This window comes from Thermobia domestica, chromosome 3 (assembly GCF_964235325.1).
Source record: "Thermobia domestica chromosome 3, izTheDome1.hap1.1, whole genome shotgun sequence".
Taxonomy (NCBI): domain Eukaryota; kingdom Metazoa; phylum Arthropoda; class Insecta; order Zygentoma; family Lepismatidae; genus Thermobia; species Thermobia domestica.
Genome location: NC_137456.1, coordinates 276597556 through 276618856, shown reverse-complemented (window position 1 = coordinate 276618856; position 21301 = coordinate 276597556). Strand labels below are relative to the sequence as shown.

Here is a 21301-nt window from a genome sequence, read left to right as displayed (position 1 = left end):
CACAAAAAAGTGACATATTCCATTTCTTTTATCAAATGTGTGCAACTTTAACGAAACCCAATCTTAGGCACAAATACTAAATCAGTAAACAGTGTTCATCTCTCATGTTTCACGATTCTATTTTTAATCCTCAGCCATGTGAGTTTGTACCGTACAACATCGTGTTTACCTTTGCCTTCGCTACACGTTATCCCGGGTTCAATTCCTGCTCTCGTAAGCTTCTTAACAAATTCATTCTTAAAAATACTCGTACAGGAATCAAATATTTATGTAACATACATATTAGTAAATTAAACGAAATTTCACAAAAAGCAAGCCGTTGTAAAATACATAGAATTGATTTTCATTAATATATGTAACTAATGTAAAGCATCCGTGTTCCATTCCCAGACAAACTTCACGTGATTTGCATCCCAACATTTAGCCTCGCTGTTGAAAACAATAAAGATTATAAAAACAGTAAATCAGTTCCTAGTAACAGCCACACAAACAAAATAGTATCGTGAGGGACGCGGTAAGTCACTAGCAAGGCGTTCACCTCCAGTGCTTCAAATCCGAGGTTCGATCCCAGCTCGTGCCGTGTGCACTTTGTGCTGCACAAACACCGCGCTGTTCAGTTTTCTTGGGGTCTCTCCCATCTTCATTCCACTTTCTTCATTTTAAAACTGAAAGATTTCATTTCAAAATAGCCTTGTTCCTAAAAACATTCGGAACGTTACTTCTTAAAAAACGGTGCAGAATACATATAGAACAAAGTTGTTAAAAATAAGATCCATCACATAAACCAAAGCTACAAGACTTTATATTCAATATTTATTAATTTTATCATTTTCATATAAACAAATCGACCTTAACAACACAAATTCAACAAAAGCACATTTCACAATTTCACTTCTGTCTTCTCACCCATCCAAGTCACCCCACGCTGTTTTTTTCAATCTATCGTCCTTCCAGCACCAAAAAGAAAAAAATAACCCTCGTTTCTCACGAAAAAAGTAACAACACCCGCATTACCTGTTAACTTTTTTCTTTAAAACACATTTCGTGTAACAAAATAGATGGTCTTTCCCTCTTAAAAGCAAAAAGGATTTTCTCTGCATATTTGTACTAAACAAAAGTAACTCTTTCCTATCCACTTTCGTGGGTGGCAAATTACATCTCCCTTGTCCTCTTTTTTAAACTTTCTTCCCCCCAAAACATCTGCACATCCTCTCTCTCTTAAATAAAACGAATTATTCAAAATTTTTACTAAAAGGCACTCTGCAAGACGCTAAGATTTCTACAATAGCCAGTGTCCAGCATTTTTTCTTAGACTACATAAAACATTAAGATGCAGTCTCTACATTATTACGGAAAAGGGCACACACACACACATACACAAAAAATCGTGGGTGATCGAAATTGGATTCCCACTGTTCGTTTACTTTCCAATCATTCCAACAAAACAGTAATACTGTTTTCAATGTCCTGTACATTTCTACGTTTTACAAGGGTTTTTCTTACACATTTAACTTTCACAAAAAATAAATTCTCAATAGGGAGATAGATTTATTTTTCACGTACATGTACTTTGTAGGAAATCGTCCCCAATTACTGAAAAAAATCCTCTTTTCTCCCCTCAAGACGCCGCACACAACAATGAACACAGTTACATGAATTATGTTCCAAAAAATATTTCAAATATTTGGATTCCCACTGTTACGTTGACTTTCCCACAGGTCTGGACCACACAAACTACCCAATTAAAATCCTTTTTTTCTCACATACTCATAAATACCCACACTGACAATCATATTGTTCTCCTACATGTTACATGTCAATGTCACCCCTTTCCATCGTCTCTCCATAGTATCCTCACCTCTTCACTACGTATACGGGGGGCAACAACCAATCAGGAATCGTATAGAAGGTAGGTGAAACTGATCCACCAATAGCAAACGCAGAGTCAATATCTTTACATAAGACTACTTACGAGTGTTCAATAATTCCTGGCATAGAAGATCTTCCATTTTCCCACATAATCCTCTCTCACTATAATGCACGTATCCCACAAATGTTCTAGAGCATATTGTATACAGTTAAAAAAGAAAAGAAACCTTGACGGCTCTGCTGGAAGCCCTTCTGTGGCAGCCTGCATAACATGCTCATCGTTGGCAAACTTTGTTCCTCGCAGGTGCTGCTTAAGCTTGGGGAACAGGTGAAAGTCACTTGGGGTAAGATCTGGAGTAGGGAGGGTGCTCAAGTATTTCAAACCCGGCATCGTCAATAGCAGCGGCGGTAAGGTGACTTTTCTGAGTAGAAGCATTGTCCTGCAGCAGCAATACTTTCATGTGTAACATCCTTCTGCTTTTCCCCTTCATTGTCTGCGTAACTTTTGGAATCAATTGTAAATAATAGTCACTTGTAATTGTCTTTGGGCAATGGAGGTAACCTATGAAGAGTATGTCCTTACTATCCCCCTCCGAAAAAATATGGTGGTCATAAGCTTGTCACCTGATTGCATTATCTTGAATTTCTTGAGGGGTGGAGATCATGAAATGAAATTAAATATTTAATTTTTACGTCCCACGCTAATGCCGGTTAGGCTAAAGAAGACGGTGAAGATGAGAAATGAATGAAATGGTGGAATGAAGAAAGTGGGGGAACGGGAAAACCCGAGAAAACCCACGAGCGCGGTGTTTGTAAACCACAAAGTCCACACGGCGCGAACTGGGATCGAATCGAGGACCCCAAGCACCGGAGGTGGACGCTCTACCACTGAGTCACCGCGCCCCCCTAGGGTGGAGATCATGGTGCCACCACTGCATGCTATGTTGATTGGACTCTGGACCGTAATGATGTAGCCAGTTTCCACACAACCATAATACACAGCCAAATCAATTTAATGCACTCTCTCCACTTTTTGGATTTTTGTGCACTCCTGCTATGTGAAAGGAATTTTAAAGTTTATAAGAGAAGAAGAATCTGTTTTAACAGAACGTCACTTTGTTTCCGTATTTCACGATAACACATTAAGAAACTGGTTTAAGATCGTTTATTTGTGAAAAGAATAGAAATATTTTCTTGTTTCTAATGCTTTTCCATAGTACGTAAGGTGCTAGTGCATGTGCTTTCGTGTGCATTGCTTAAGCTTCTATCCCAATACTGGTACGTTCTCTGGTTTAAAACTAGAGAAGCTGAAAAATTTCGTATCCGATTCTCCGAAAAATATCGTCCATTAAGTTCATCCGGAGTTACCGATCATGTTAATTATTTATTATCCGTCCTTACACTGTGCTTGATTATATTTATTAATATTATTATTATTATTATTATTATTATTATTATTATTATTATTATTATTATTATTATTATTATTTTACTGATGCGGTACTGGGAAGTCTGCATTTGATGTTTTGATTGGACTATAGGATATAAATACACTTACTAACTGGTCAATGTTTGTTCTCATTTCATTCTTTCTTCTTCGATTTTGTAGTATTATTACATCAAAATTGTCGAACAGTGGACATTCTTTCACAAAATACGTGACTTTCCATTAAAAGGCTGGACTTTTTTACATGTAAATTTGAAAACATTTTACCTTATAATTGTGTGAATGGTGTTGAATCTCCATTGGTTACTGGATCTGAATTGTACTTGCCCCAGCCAGCATTTTTTGACCGAACTAATGCATTATGTTGTTGCAACAAGTATTTGTAAAATTCTTCTTAATTTACGTGCATGAAACTACGTACATTTTAGTACAATGACTCATGGGCGTCTCTGGCGGGGGGGACGAGGGGGACGCGTCCCCCCCAATATTTTGAAGTACAAAATATTCCATATTTTATTCTAATTTAATTTATTTACTAACGACCGTATTTGGAATATAATATTCAGGCTGTGAAACGATTATAACAGAGTTCAGTGTTCTCAGGGGGTCCGTGAAAGTAAATGGAATCGAAGATAATACATAGCCTAGCCTGGGTTAGGTAGTACCATTTAAATAGCTTTTTTTTTTATGTCCCACCCAAAATTTACATGCCAGAGACGCCAGTGCAATGACTGATCCCATAACTGACTGCATTAATGAGTTTTTCTTCACTAAGCATTGATTAGAGAAAACACTTTACTCGCTGCATTACCGTACTCCCAAAGTCGCAAAATAAAATTGATAAACTTTAAGTTCACTGGATATTTCAATGCTATTGTTACTTCCGAAATATGCCCATCACTACTCTTCAGCAAGTTTTAAATTTTCATTCTACTCTAAGAACTCATATAAGATAAGGGACATATGAGTTATTAGGCCTAGGCAATATACTTAACTACTCACGTAAGGAAAACGGTTTAAAAATTTCTATCACATATAGTTTCGTCTTTCATTGATTTTTTCTGAAACATCAAGAGGAGTTACACAGTACGAATTCAACCAAACTCATCGATCTGAATCAAACTTGGCTTAGTTATAAACTTCGACAAAGTTGTACTCACAGTGGCAGCGCTACAGGGATGCGAGAAGGGGCGACCGCCACCCAATAGTTTTTCTTGCCACAATTTCTCCCCCCCCCTTTTTTTTTTCTATGTACAGCCAATGAACTCATGATCACGAACTGTTGCTGTAGAATTTGCCACTGAAATCTATATGACATTGAAATCTCTTTGTTCATTGACATGTTTACAGATATAGAAGCTACTTTTGTTCATTAACGCATTCTTCTAATGCAGGTTTGATCCATAATTAACTAAACTCACCTGAATATGGCTAACCACTGAGTATTTTCCATGTTTCCTTGTTCTCTTGTCTAAGACTCCTGAAGTCATATTTCACAAACACGATAGGTGATATTCAGCTACATTCACTTGATTTTGTTTCAATTGAAAAACGAATTTCTAAATTTCTGTATTTGCAAAAAGTTGTAAAAGAATTCGCTAATGTACATAAAAACAAAAGAATTTTGTTGTAGCTAAGATCCATTCCAGTTTCGTTAGATATGTTGCGAGTTTTTACTTTTTATACTTGCCATTACAATGAACAGAACCTTATATAAAAACTGAAAAACTCTCACAGTAGTGGACATTGGTATTTCTTTACATGTAACTGCTTTCATAATATTGTTATATGCCTTTATGAAATTCATATATGTTACTTCTTGTTTCAAGTATTGTGCATTTTTATAGCATGTAGGCTGTAGGCATACAGGCTTCATTTATAATTCACTTTACTGTATTTGTGTGATATGCTTCCTTGAACATTTGTTAAGCTTATGTTCCTGTGTTGTGCTTACATTAAAGTGTGTCCAAAAACGTTCCGATGTTCATTTGCTACCCACAAGCATAAGGCTGTCCAGTCAAATAAATTGGATTGGTAGAAGCTCAGAATTAAATAATAATAATAATAATAATAATAAAGCAAAACAAGTGTGATTGCCTCGTCTTCCCAAATTTTTTCTTGCCGCCCCTCCTGTCCCCCTAGTATTACGAGACTTGCGCCGCCACCCTGTACTCATATGAAATACTATGATGTGCAGGCTTTTGTTCCCGAGTTAGAGAAGATCAAATTTGAAGTTTGGACTTCGACACATTTTCGAGAATCAATTTTAATAAAGATTTGATTAAAAACCAATGAAGGATAGTTTTCTAACGCAATTGAGAAACATGTTAGTTTTTTAAGCAATTTATTGAGCAAATAGAAATAGATTAAATGTCAGACTATTCAAAAATAATTGAAATGACGTCTGGACATAGTGAAATTTAAAAGATAACTGACATGCCCGGCTAAAGCCGAAAGAATGGCAACTCTAATTTCACTGAAAATTACCTGTGACGAAATATAAATGTTTCGCTATGTTACCTATACATTTCATTTACAAATATTGATATGATTCAAATGCCGGGAAGAGATGGGTAACTACTTGTCTATTAACTTGCTAAATCAAAAGAACTATATCTCCAATTTAGATTCAGTTCCGGCTCTCAAATACAAATCAAAAACCGATTTAGATTGTGATTCTGATCCGGCCACTTCCACCTCACAGCTTGGCAATTTTCGAAGAGAAACGCTGCACATACACACACTTCCCTTATTGTTATACAGGGTTGGCAAAAACCAGTTTTTTTTAAAGCAGGTTTTTTTGGTTTAAATAATTTGCTCTATGTATTTATATCACATATGGACAGAAATAAGTTTGTTTCACCTTGATATTATTATTATTAAACAACCGGGTTATGCTTGAAGGGGTCACATAAGCTTAAAGCGGAATCCAAATAGTTTCTCGACTAACATCCGAGAAAAATTGTCCTCCATTTGAACTCGAAACCGGGACTAATTGGCCACAAGTGCGATACGTCTGCCGACTCACTCACGAAGGACTCCTGATAAAAATACGTTGTATTGATCTTTACATACTTGTTAATACGACTGTCAAGAGTAATTTCAGAAGGACAAAAAGATAAACAATTGCACAAGTGAAACCATTACACAGAATTACATATGGACAATTTCAAAATATTATATAGTACAGAAGAACTAATTTAGTCCAAGTTAGTTCACTACGACTTTCATTAGTCCAAGTTAAAGAAATACAACGACTTAATTTGCATATCAGTAAAAAAAAAAGCGATGGCTCTGACCCATTTATACATAAATAGATACCAAAGATACTTCTAATTTGAATAAATTCCTCTCGTGGGGTTTGTATGCCCCCCTTCCCTCTGAAATAAAGTACAGCACTTCGATGTATTTTATCAATAGTAAACATTAAAACGAAACAATATTTATAATTTTTCTTTGATTGCAATTGTATAACAATAATAAACTTAAAAAATCACAAAAGAAACATTCATAAACTTGTATTTAAAGAAAAAGTTGCTTTTGTAGTATAATCTCTTTGATTAATGAATGGGGAATTTAGGTTTGAATATAATACGAATAATATACGGGCGGAAACGTGATAACCCACAAATGTGTGTTCATCAAGATTTTAGGAATACTTACACTTTCACGAACATTTTTCGTTTTTTGGTTTAAACTTATTTTTTTTCTTTTTTAACCAGCTGGTTTAAAGTTAAACTAGCCAACTCTGTTGTTATATAATATACATGTTCGGCGGGAGACGCAGGTTTCTTTCCCGGCGGGAGCTCATGTGGTTCGGATTCCATGTTAATCAGTAGGTCCACGTCTCATATAACCTCGCTGCTGAAAGGAATACTAAACTGAAATCAACAGCTCTCGCGGTGGGAACTGAAGGGTGGCATGATGTTAAGGCGGAAGTTCGTCTCAAAAAGATTCGGTGCTCAAAACGCATGTTAAAATCCGAACCAACCAAACAATCAAGCTGCAGAGGCACATGAAATGCCCAACGTACGTTCCGTACGATAGAAGATTACAAGTTATTTTTTCTAGGGCACAGGAGTGACAGTGAATATTGAGAAAAGGGTTATATTATCAAACATTATATAAAATGCATGTTTTAGATAAATTTTAATCTAAAAAGTTAATTTCAGAGACATTAAACATTTATGGATAAGATGTTTTATCTCACAATGCGACTCACGTTAGTGTAACTAACCGATTTGAATGAAAGTTTGTAGACTTGTAGAACATCGAAAAATAAGAGACACGTACCTTTTTTTTAAAACTTCGGCAATGGTGTGGGTTTAAGGGTAAAAACAACTTTTTGAACGTTAGAGGTGGTCTTCAAGTATACACAAAAAACAATCATTTAATGTAGAAGAAAACTTACTGGCAGGGGGGTTTTAGGACAGCTGATTCAGAATCTGACGTCAAAATTACAAAATTCATTTATGAAAAGTCTTCTGGTTTGAGATGGTCTGAAGTTAGCCAAGAACAATTGCCAGGAATTACTGCGAGAAGATTGCAAAACCGATTTGAAACCCCTTTCTGCACTTATTTTAACGAGATGCTTGATTAAAGTGAATCTCTGCACCTCTCACTATTCGGGGTGCTTGTTTATAGTGAGCCCCCTAGCCTGTCAAAAGTTTCACATATATTGTCATTTGTTTTAATTATGAATTTATTGAGAAAACGTTTTACTGTAATGTTAGTCCGTAAAAACATGTGTGATGCATAAACATAGTTGACACAACGCACACCTTATTACCTCAATAACTGCGCACAAATTGCAAAATGCTGCACAATCTTTGAAACAAAATGTTATGAGATTGTCAAATGCAGGTAGTTTTTCTTCCAAATAATCGCTTTAGTACCATGGATACCTAATAATATGTGCAAATCTGGAAGAAGAAAACTGATTATGAATCAGCGATTGGATCTTAGTTATATTATTATGGAAATGTAAATTTATATTATAGAGAAGGACAATGTCAGAAAAATGTCCCAAGATTTTTCACGGCCTAAAGGAGAATACATCAAGATGTTGAATCCTACCAGTTGTTCCTTTAGGAATGGTTTCTATTTTGAGATACTCTTTTGAGGTTTAACTCGGGACTCAAATACACTATAAATCACTATAAATAAGCACCCAGACTAGTGACAGGCGAGGGAACTTACTTTCAATAAGCACTCTGAATAGTGCTTACCAACTATGACTGTTCTTGGTTAACTGCAGACCATTTCAAACCAGAAGACTATTTGTAATTGTAATCACCATATTGGATCCACCATTTTGAATTTTGTAATTTTGACGTCAGAACCTGAATCAGCTGTCATGATTATTTTCTGTGTATGCTTCAAGACCTTCCCTAACGTTCAAAGGGTTGTTTCTACCCTTAAACCCGCATCATTGCCCAAATAAAAAAATACATGTCGATTACTTTTCGATGTTCTACAACTCTGCAAAGTTTCATTCAAATCGGTGAGTTACACTTTCGTAAGTCTCCTTGTCAGAGATGCACTCAGTAATATGAGAATTATGGCCGTAAGAATTATCATACACAGTGACCAGGATTATTACAAGAATATTTTCTAATTCTAGAATTTGCATACATACTGTGGAAACAAAGTTATAACAGTCATTTTCTAATGTGCAATTTTTGTACTGAGTGCTCATGTTTCAATGTAATTAAGTTGTTCCTTAAAGTGTGGAATGTGGAATACATTTAAATTCATATGTTGGATCTGGTCAGTACAAGAGCGTGATCAAAAGTTCGGTTCATCTATACGAAAAGCAATTACAAATGTCCCAAATTGAAGGTCTAAGTACTTTGCAAGAAAATACAGAAAATAGCTCTACGCGTTAGAACTCTCAGCGCACTCTATTTATGTTTCTGTGTTAACGTTTCTCCTTCAAAACAGATGAGGTCTTATGCTTTTCTTTTCTATCGACGAATATTATATAAAAGGAGTCTGGTTGTAGTGAGAATGTTTCTACGTCATCGTCACGCGGAAGGTAGAGGAACTGTTTGAATGGCGGGAGAGTAAATCGAAAAGGTGGAAACACCCTTCTAAGTGTTTATTAACAAATGCAGCGAGCAGTTGTGGTCATCGGAAAACCCGAACTGTGCCTCGTCCCGTTTGCGAACGAGTTGTTTCTTTCCCGGTAGGACTTGTTTTAAATACCCTCTTCTACTCCGATAAAGCGAAGTGGAGAACAAACGTACAGAGTGTCTCCAGGTTCAACGTGGTTGCCGGATTTAAGAATAGTGTACGAAGTTCAATTGACGAATATCTGGTAATTTAAATATAAACAACTATGTAGTTCCTTTCACATGCTTTCAAATTCTTGTAAACTTATTTCCCAAAAACTGCGTATACTTTCTATTTTGTGCTGTTATTTTACACTATTGATAACTGAAATATTGCAACACTGTAGAAGTCCTCATAACGCCTGCAATTTTGAAGAATGTTAATAGTGTGTTGTGTGTGTAACATTAGATCATCCAGATATGTTATTGGTACCGGTACCATTTACATCTTGCAGGTGATATTGGCACCAGGATCCAATAAATATAGTACGGCACCACACGCATTTCCCAAGAAACTGCCAGAAACAGCGACGTAAGTGTTTTCCCACCGCAAATGTGAATAAAATTCATGCACTTTGATCTCACTCTTGTTAAAAAAGAAGTTTTACGCTCTCTGTCAACATAGAAAGGAGTTTCAATAACTACAAAAACTACTCTGTAGATGAAATGTTATTAAGTTGGGTTTACCGCCCCCATAGATAGTACATAGTGAAAATGTGCTACTACATAATAGGTGTCATGCAGCACAATGTCTAGGAATGAATTTGCTAGTATAACTCCAGTAACACCTCCCACGGTGAATAGGAAAATGAATCTTAAAGTTCATAGAATCGAAGGGGAATAAGTTATTTGTGCACCATGAAGGGCGGCAATTCATCTAAATACCTTGATTCCTGTCGGAACAACAATGATTATTGTAGCTGCAGTAAAATAAGCGAGAGTATCAACGTTTATACCAACAGTAAACATATGATGCGCTCAAACGATGAATCTTAGAAATCCAATTGCTAGCATTGCATAAATTATACCTAGGACTAGAGACCTGCACGGGCCGGGCTTGGGCGGGCCGACTCCGTTATTTCTTTGGGCCGGGCCGGGCCGGGCTTGGGCGGGCCGACACTGTTATTTCTTTGGGCCGGGCCGGGCTTGGGCTGGCCGGCACTGATTTTTCTTCAGGTCGGGCCGGGCTGGGGCCGATCAATTGCAATTCTTTAATAATTATTGACTTTTGTTAAAAGATAATTGGAATTAAGCCTAACGTTGAAGAAGTGTGTCCGTGAAAAATGTTACAAAGAATGCAATAGCTATTTACAGTTTGTGTTGCTTAGCGGCTCTACTTTCACTATAGAGGATTGCAGGCATTATGCGGTAAATTGAGCTCTGACCTTGACCTTCACTGAACTCAAAATATAAAAAGAAGGGGTGGGAATGTTTTGTCTGTCGCTAAACAATATTGCCATCTTCACTTTATGATAAAAATCAATTAAGTTAGATTTTTGTTACAGGGAATGGACTTTTGTTCTCTCGATGACAGGCAAAGTTCTAGGAGGCAATGGTACCATTCGGGAGGCAAGCGTCAGTTTGTGAACCAGAGTTTAGAAAATGTTTCTGAGGGTTAGGTAAAATTTAGTACTAAATTTTGAGAAAGATTCGGGCTCGAGCTAATTTTTAAAAAAAATTATCGGCCGGCCAAAAACTTCTAAAATTTATCGGGCCCGGGCTGGGCCGGGCCTAGGTACGTTCGGACTGGAGTGGGCTCGGGCTGAAAAATTCAGCCCGTGGAGGTCTCTACCTAGGACACCGAAGGTTTCCTTCTTACCACTTCTTGGGTTACAATATGTGAGATTATTCCGAATCCTGGTAGAATTAAAATATATACTTCAGGATGACCAAAGAATCAGAATAGGTGTTGATACAGGATGGGATTCCCTCCCCCAGAATGATCAAAGAAGGAGGTATTAAGATTTCGATCAGTTAAAAGTATTGTAATAGCTCCTGCTAATACAGGAAGGGACAGTAGAAGTGGAACAGCAGTAATTACTACAGATCAGACGAATAATGGTATTCGTTCTAAGGTTATTCCGGGAGTTTGCATGTTAATCACAGTTGTAATTAAGTTTGCTGCTCCGAGAATTGAAGAAACTCCTGCTAAGTGGAGGGAGAAAATAGAAAGGTCAACAGAGGCTCCAGCGTGAGCAATAGCTCTGGAAAGTGGAGGATATACAGTTCATCAAGTTCCAGCACCACTTTCTACAATTCTTCCAGTTAAGAGGAGAGTTAATGAGGATGGTAGTAATCAAAATCTTATGTTATTTAAGCGACGGAATGCCATGTCAGGTGCTCCTAATATTAGAGGAACTAATCAGTTACCAAACCCACCAATTATGATTGGCATAACTATGAAGAAAATTATAATGAAGGCATGGGCAGTTACTATTACATTGTACTTCTGATGACACGTCCAGTCCTTTCAAAAAATCCTTACAGCTCAACTTTAATTTAGAAGGCCATATTTTGTCAACCGCATGTTCGAAATTCTAATACTTTGGTTCTAAATAAAGCTCCCAAAATTCTAAACACAAGTCCAAAGAAAATCCAAATTTGATTTAATTCCAATTGTAGGTATTTGTGCAAAGCTTTTCAAAGAGTTGTGAGTGGCTAGGTTTTTTTGAATCAAGACTATACAGTAGTACTACTGAAAGGAATATAAACACAAGGCTGAAGGAACACTTAAGGGAATCTAAATATGGCAAAAAAAAAAAAAAAAAAAAAAAGCAGTTTCTAGACTTCAATATCTAAAAATTTCCAAACATGCAGTAGAAATATTACAATATTGTACCATTCTCCATCCCTAATTTAAAAGGTCGAAGAATGCGAAACTTAATACTGAGAAGAGTAATTTAGAGTAATATATAGTACAAACATAATCGCAAATTTTATTAATAAAATTCCAGTATGAAGTAAAATTCGTCTTTTTAACATTTATTTGTTATAAGTTTTACATAAAATCACTAAATTTCGCAAATTTTCATCCATGAAGATAAATTCATGACTGAAGATGCAACACTGACATACAAATTCTAACATGGCTGATTTGTCGTTTAAATTGGAAGTGTTGATTTCTTATTTTTAATTGAGCACAGGCTTTATACGAGGTGCTACCCAAAATATCCGAAAATGTTATTGTAAAAAACAGAAAACTATATTTACCTCCTAATGTCCTCCGTCACCTACAAAGTAGTCCCCTCCGGCATGTATGCAACGATTCCAGCGTTGTTCCCACTTTTGGAAGCACTCCTGAAAGTCCGCCGGTTAAGTGTTCATAACCCTTACGATTCCACTTGGATGTCTTCAATGCAATCAAAACGCTGCCCTTTCAACGCGAGTTTCATCTCCAGGAACAAGCAGAAGTCGCACGAGGATAGGTCAGGGGAGTAGTGAGGGTGGGGGACCGTTGCCATGTTATTTTTGGCCAAGAATTGCCTCACAGCGAGCGAGGTGTGCACGGACGCGCTGACACGTTGCAGCAACCAGTCTTTCGTTTACCACAGCTCTGGCCGTTTGCGCCGAACGTCTTCCCTCAGTCTCTTCAAAACCTCGGAATAAAACCTCCCGCTGACATTCTGACCAGGAACAAACTCCTTATGCACAATTCCTCGAATGTTGAAAAAGAAATTATCAGCATTAGACTTGATGTTGCTGCGAGCTTGCCGAGCTCTTTTCGGCCTTGGAGGATGGCATTCTGTATTGGTTTTGGAGAGTATTCTGTCACTGTTCAATTGTCAATATTAAATTCAAGGTTGCTTTAGCAAAAATTCGCTTCAATTAATTGTTATGGAAGAGAAACAAATGTACTGGTGCCAATTTATTTTTCAGGATTTTGGAGAAATCCAATGATTTGGGACTACCAGTTCAATAACACAACAGGAACACCATATATATTATCATGTTTCTTTAATGAACTCATAATACCTTCTTCGTAATGAGTTTGTAAAATCCCCCTGGCAAGGAGCTTTTGAACTTCTTTAGTTCTTTCCAATGATAGTTATGTTGTCAACATTGATGCATTTGTACAATTAAAATATTTATCTATGTGTCAGTATACTGGGAGAAAACTAATGGATCTATACAGTAAGTTCATTTCTCGTGTATTTTCTTTTGTCAGCAATCTCTCTCTTATTCACAGAGTCAGTTTCTCCTTTGTGAATCTCAATAGATGAAGACATTATACTCCCACTTCTCATACCGTCGACTCTTTCTTAAAATTTCCGCAGAAATATTGATATAATACTGAAGTTGCAATCAAATTTTCATTTAGTCCCAATTATCCCACTGCAATTCTTGGCATAGCTCATGAATGTGGTCTCAATAAACAAGTATTTCACATACCATTTTTATGTCTCATACCACGTTCTGTTCTTAAGAATATCTCTTGTACATCGTTTGGAATGTTGCACATTGACTCTAAGACAAGAGGCATATCTAGACTAAAATAGACATGTTACTTGCATATTTCTTAATTCTTACATGTAAGCGAAATATAATACAAATACTAAAATGTCTTTTAAATAATTCTTTCACTGAAAAATAAAGTTTTTCAAGTTGTCATTTTTTAATGTCAACAACTTAGTATGCTCTTAATATATCACAAAAAAAGCCAAATTAAAGCAAATTTAACGATTGAAGAGTTATTCCACATGTTTTATGATTATTCGAGCCGTTTACGTGTGATATTTTAATATATGATTTAAAATCGACAAATTAAATATTTCAAATTTAGTTATTTTTTTCGTTATTAATTTCAAGGGTAAAAGACAATCAGTGATATCATATTTTATTCTGTGTCATGTTCTACATACTTAAGGTTTGAAGTATAAAGATTAGGCTAGTACTTTGGGAGATACAACCATTGAAAGCCAAGATTATGCTTAGCCTCTAGACCCCATACTGGATGGCCAACATTTTGGATGACCCAGAGTGACAAGGTGATACCCGTCGGATTCGCAGTTAGGATGGTCTCATGAGTAAGAAAATACAAAAAAACGATTGTGCAGACCATAAAACAAAGTGTACCTAAGTTTTAACCTCCTGCAACGAGATTATTTGGTGAACTCATTTATTTCGAAATCATTAAAATTATTAAGTATGAGATAAGCTTGCGTGCATGTGATTGCCAAATTTATGAGAATCGAACTACATGTCTACAATATTAACATATGCCATTTTTAATTTACCAGCGTTCACAAATAAGCAAATATCAGTTTTTAAGGTGATTATTTACAACGTATTTAGACTTAGAAGTGTTGTCAGTTATACACCCAGAAATCCACTTTGACAACTTGTAAGCCGGATGGTTTTGTCCTCAGATGATAGGCCTAATCAAAACACCTTCCTTATTCCATTTAGGCAACCCGTAAATCATGAGTAAAGAACTGTGTACCTCGAGATTTTCTGCAGCAAAATCGTCTTAAAACTCAGAGATAACAGCATCATTTTCGATAGCAGAACTAGATTAAATATTAGGTAGCCCCCCCTTTTGTTTTAATATCGACAAAAGCTTGCTTTTAAACTCGTTCTTCTCCACTATGGTGAAATTATTTTTATTGTCTGTTTTAATAATCAACAATTATTATTGTTAGGGGCACGGTGGCTCAGTGGTAGAGCACTTACCTATGGTGCGTGGGGTCCCTGGTTCGATCTCCGGCCATATAAGTTTGTGGTGGACAACATCGTGTCAGTGGGTTTTCTCGGGGTACTCCCGTTTCCTCTCACTTTCTCATTCCACCAATTCTTCCATTATCATTCGCTTCCTTTAATCGTCACGATTAGCATAACAGGCATAATCGTGGGACGTTAACTCAAAGATTTCATCTCATTTATTTAATTACTATTGTCTAACCTAACCTTAAACTCGTTAACAAGAGATACAATTTTGGACGAATGCTGTTCTTTATTGTGATTGCTAATGAAATTACCAATTACAGTTTTGCTATCTTGATTAAATTCTTCTTAGTCTTTGGAGTAGAGATGCAAAAAAGCCGGCTTTTTTGAATCGATGGTTTTTTTCACATAAAAGCCGGCTTTTTTGGGAAAAAAACGAGAATTTTGGAAATTTTGGCTTTTTTCAACTTCATGATTTTCTATCTAAATAGCTTTCTTATAGTATATTCTATAGTTAGATAAGAATTTCATGACCTGAATGTGATATTTCGCTCTGAAATTCACCATCAAAATGGATGGAGCACATGTTTTACGAATTAAAGCTAATATGAAGAATGTAGTATTTGAGGGTAATTTTAGAGGCTATTTAACTTTATTTTTAACTTTTGAGTTATCGACATTTTTTTTCTTCTTTAGTTTGTCATCCGTGTTTCATTTCTAAGAGCTTTTAGTACTCTAGCTTCTAGCGCAAAAGTTAAACTTGCTCGTTTTTCTATTTATCCGTCAAAGCGTACGTTTTCAATATATCCGTCAAACCGTACTTCCACATTTCTGTTATACTGTAGCTGTGAAGTGATTTAGCAATAATTTTCCGGACACAACCTTGAATACCAATTTATACAAATAATCAGTAGCGGATTTAGAAAAGTACTTTAGGAGGGGTTTTTCTGATTGTTTCGTTTCCTAAAAAGTCCTAATTTTATTTGGGAAGTGCTTGAAGTTTATGAGTACAGGCATAACTAATATTTCGTTTCGTTTATATGTTTAGCAATAATCTTCCGGATACAACTTTAAAAATCATTTTATACTGAGAATCAGTGGCGGATTTAGAAAAGTATTTTGGGAAGGGTTTCTTACTAATGTTTAGTTTTTTTAAACATTCGTAATTTATTATTTGACGGGAGCTTAAAGTTTATGAGTAAAGGCATAAATAATAGATATTTCGTTTGTTGCAGACATTCCGTAACTTTGGGGAACGGGCTTCAGTCCGAAAGACCGCCCTCCTAACCTTCGCAAAACCGTCACTGCTGGTAATTAGTAATAATAACTATTTAAAAACATAAGAAAGGAAGTCGGCCAACTCACAGTATACGCACTATTTCTACATTCACAGATGGAATAAAGAAAAGCTTTGTCAGAATGGTCGAATGCTGGTTGAATCCCGGACTTCCCGATAGAAGCTCAAAAGCTTATCACCAGGGCCCGGATCTTGTTGACAAGTCAACTTTTTACTGTTACGCATAGGACAAGGCGAGTTCAAATAAAAACGTATCCGTCAATTCAAGGTTCTAAAAGTATATTTTTTTAGGGTCAACTTTGGTCACTTTTTGCTGTTTTGAAGTTTTAGGTCATTTTTTAATATTTTAAGGTAACTTTCAGGTCACTTATGGTCTGTTTTAGTCTTTTTCATCTACATAAGGAATTTTAAAATGTTTACAAATTTGAAAAATACAAAATTAGTTTCTCTCTTTTCCTGCTTTCTGACTAAGATGGAAAAACTGCATTTCCTAAAAAGCTTATGAAAACTAAGCTGTAGCTGGTTGACGAGGGGTGGGGGAATTGCTAGGTGGCCAAAGAGATGATTTTGGGTTTGTTGACCAGAAAGGATGTGATCATGAGTAACTAAAAATGAATTAGAAGGCGTACAAGATTTTAAACAGGGTTTTATCTATTACTCTCGTGTATACAATCTACACTTGCGAAATTCTATCTTTAAGTGTGCTTCTAGTTTTCAACTCGGGAGTGAATTGACACTTTATGTACATTATCATACAATGGGACTTTTAACTAACTGAAACAAAACTTTTCAACTAACTAACTGAATATGAGTGACAAATGGTAATTAAAATCCAATAGAATTCAAAAAATGTCGATGTTTAACAAAATAAACTTTTTTTTAAAAAAAAAAAAAACGCAAATTTTAAGGTCAATTTTTGTAAATTTTTAGGGTCATTTTTACAGGAATTTAGTGTCATTTTATAGGTCACTTTTTAGAAAATTTTAGGTCAACAAGATCCGGGCCCTGCTTATCAACTCAGTCATGTTTGTTGTGCAGTTGTATTTAGCTTAACTTAAATATATTCCGTAGTCTTTTTTTTTTGGGGGGGGAGGGGGAGTTCCGTAATGATATGTTGAATCCTCTTGTTAAAAATTTAGAAAACTTGAGGGATTGGGTAAACTGTGATGGTGGTTCTATAAAACTTAACTGTAGAATTTCAAGAATATAACAGAACCAAAAGCTCTAGATGTGCAGTCTTTAAGTGTATCATATAAATATAAGTATTTCTCTTATGTTTTATTTTAATTATTTTGTTTCAAAAAGAGGGTATGGAATATTTTGAAGTAAAAATACTACATACTATTTTGCTAGTTATTTGTGTATTCTTTAAAAAGAAGTGTTTACTTTTAGGGTTGGCTGGTTTTAACCAAACTTTTTTTTTTAATAACTGGTTTAAACCACAAAAAAATAAAAAGAATGAAAAATTCGAATCGGTGAACTTCATGGTGACGTTTCTAGATATCAAACCACCTGCAATAGTTTTATTCTCCTTTCACCTTTTAATCAAGGTGTCCCATGTTCAATTCTCGGTCGACCCACAAACCTTCTTTCATGCGTAACCCAAGTAGCGGTTCGGATGTCAGTTTAAGCGAAAGTCTTTCCTTGATAACCACGGTATTTCGTAAGGATGTTAAGAGCCTAAATATACGAAACAAACCAAATTGTATATTTCTGCATGCCTAAAGAAGCCAATATTGCTTAAATATATTGATAGAAATTGGCAAAATTTATCGATTGCCTACGTAGCTTCCAACATTAGCTTGGATTGGACTTTCAATGATATCTACGTACCGGTACTAAATTTGAAATTTAATACCTCAGTTTTAGCGTACTGATTATGGTACGTTGACCTTTAAATTTTACATGCAAAGCAATAACAGGATTTTCCCGTTATTGTCTTACATTTCAAGTAATGACGGGATTTTCCCAATGGCTAGGGCGGGAGAATTCTCAACTTAAGAAATTTACTGACCGCACTTCTTTAAGCTTAAGGGAGGTCTTCCGGCATAACCCCGCTGTTGCATAATAACATCAAGGCGAAACAAACTTATTTCTGTGAATATGTAATATAAATACATAAAGCAAAAAATCTAAGTCAAAAAAGCCTGGTTTAAACCAAAAAAAGCCTGGTTTAAACATCCCCCCAAAAACGGATTTTTGGCATTTTCAAAAACAACCACGGTTCTTGCCAACTCTGCTTACTTTTGTATATAGGAGGTTAAAAAAATTCTTATTATATACATTGGTTAATCCTGTTGAATTCATAATGTAAATATGTTGAAGAAAAATTGTTTGAAATATTTTTTCGAAATTCATAGTTTATTTTCGATGTTTTATATTATTATCAGCATCAACCACTAATTAAATGATTTTTGTGTTATAGAGAAGCGATACAAAGTCTGTTTTATCAATTTAAAGCAGTATTTTGAAAAAAGCCCCAAAATTTCCCAAGCAAAAAAGCAAAGCAGAAAAAAACCGAGTTTTTTTCCAAAAAAGCCGGTTTTTTTCCGAGCCCTTGCATCTCTACTTTGGAGTCAGCAATTAAGTACGCTGATTTCCGTCCGTACAGGAAAGACCTCCATTCCACTAGTATTTGATTTAGGAATAAATATATGAGATTATTGCACTACATATTTGACTAGAAGTCTTGGCTTACTGACTAATGACAGCCGAGCAACTTTTAGAAATTTTACGAACTTCTAAGTATCAGGCTACTACAAAGTGTATACAGAATGAGTAAAGTCAAGTATTATGTTATCAGAAAATCAAAATTCATAGCCTTAAATATTTTTTGTTAATTCCATAAAACTTAGAATTTCATAGACGATAGTGCGGTCAGCCATTTGTAGTGATAGCTATAATGAAACAATTCGTTCGCATTGTATCAGTTTCAGTTCAAGAAATAGTGGTTGTTGGTTGTACTAGAGTTTAGCGTCCCATGAGACAGGGACCTACAGTTTAGAGTGGAAACCAAACAGCGTAATGCGTTCAAATTTCAAGGCGTTCCAGAAGAGAAACGAACATGAAAATCAGTGCACCAAAGGTGCGCGCAGGCGCGCGCGCTAGCTGCTAGACCAGGTGGGGATGGCTTTCACAATAAATAAATAAATAAAAACGCTATGAACTTTTAAAAATAATATGTGTGAAGTGAAGATTCATAATAAAAAGATCAAAGCGCTTAATACATAGACAGGCCATTCCATCTAACTCTATGGCGTATGGAACCCGAAGGTTAATACCGCTTCAATGACTTCTGTTCCTTAAGTCAATTGGATTCAGTTTCTACTTTGTATTCCTATTTCTGCTAGACCCATCTTAATGTTGTCCTCCCATTTGCGCCTAGTTCTCCCTAGTGGTCCGATTGGACTTGTTAAAACTTTGAAAGCGTTCGTACTTTCTTCTGTGCTGGCTACATGATCTACCCACCTGAGCTTCCTAGAATTGATGACCCAGACAATGTTTGGCAAAAGGTATAACTTATCCAGTTCTTCGTTATGAAATTTCCGCCATTTCCCACTCCCGTTCCTCTTGGATCCGAATATTCGTCTTAGGATCTTGTTCCCAAATACTATCTCTCCTATAGACTTCCCTTAGAGTAAGCGACCATGTTTCGCATTTAGGCCATCCCATCTCTCTATACAAATAGTGTAATCCGCACACTACGTATTCAAGTTCTTTCAGAAGGTATTTGTTAGCAGGCAGTAACTGTATGCACCTATTCTTAATATACAAAAGAAATGTGTGTCTGTGTAGTGTTTGTCTGGCATCAGTTTTTCACATAGAAAGAAGTCACGTAGAACAACCAAATTTTGCACACAAATACATTTTCAGTACATCTAATTGCCTACAAAGTCTTTCTTTTTCAATTTTCAACTGGGGGAATCACACGTAATGGAGATTCAAAAAATATAGAATATCTTAGAATCCCTTCAAGTCAGGCAACCCACACTACTATACTGTAGTGCAGGTTGCATCATGTTCAGCCCATTCTGAGAACGAGCACTTCTGCTAGTATGTAACAAGAATAGGTTTATATTTCAATGACTGGGTATTTGGAATAACGTATAGTGCAAAACATATGAAATTACATGTCAATTTGCATGAGTCAGGGCTGTCAAGTGACACGTGATCGATTTCACAAATTTATTGGCAACCTGGAAAGATCGGTTGCCAATAAATTTGTTGCCATCGGTTTAGAAGCCACTGGCAGATCTTTGGTTTAAATTGTAAGCGAAAATTAGTTCTCAGAATCCCTAAACTTGCGACACCGAAGTTAATGGGTAAATCTTGTTTTAAAGGAAAATTTTCGAAAGGTATTAAAGACACAAAAAACATACGATCTGTCTGTCTTTTATAATACGTGCTATAATACTTAATCGTCGATATTTTTTTTCTTTCTTCCTTCAAAAATATATATCTAGCATATATAATACTTACGGTTCCATGAACTTTTTCATTTCTTCTTTAGACAAATCAAACGTATTAATTTTGGGCATAATTTGCTTCATAAAATGCTCCTTCATGGATTGCCACGTGCGCCCACCACACATCTGGAAAAAACAGAAAACATATAATGATGACAGTTTCCAGTTCTCAATAAGTTAAAAAAAAAGAAAGGAAAAAATATACTAAAATATACGCATTCATTTGCTTTCGAGAAAATGTATCTCCGTTCTCCTTTCAAAAGGAAAGTGATCTATCTAGCCAATCAGATACTTTTCAAAACATTCAAAAGAAAGCCACGTACTATCTGAAATAATAATAAAGTTTATTAATTAACAAAGTTAGAAACAAATATGCTGAAGTTACTTTACACTACAAATATTAATAACAAACGAAAGAAGAATATTTTTAAAAACAAATACCCGCAAG

The 21301-nt window shown here is 35.7% G+C and overlaps 1 protein-coding gene across 2 annotated transcripts in view; it reads right to left on the bottom strand.

Moving 5' to 3' along the window:
- LOC145681078 (uncharacterized) overlaps positions 1 to 21301 on the bottom strand; it is a 157879-nt gene that overhangs the window by 89535 nt on the left and 47043 nt on the right. For both annotated transcript variants that reach the window (XM_081752438.1, XM_081752439.1), the window contains exon 6: positions 20867 to 20979. In XM_081752438.1, coding sequence (XP_081608564.1) covers positions 20867 to 20979 — 113 coding nt within the window. The remainder of the gene's footprint in view (positions 1 to 20866; positions 20980 to 21301) is intronic.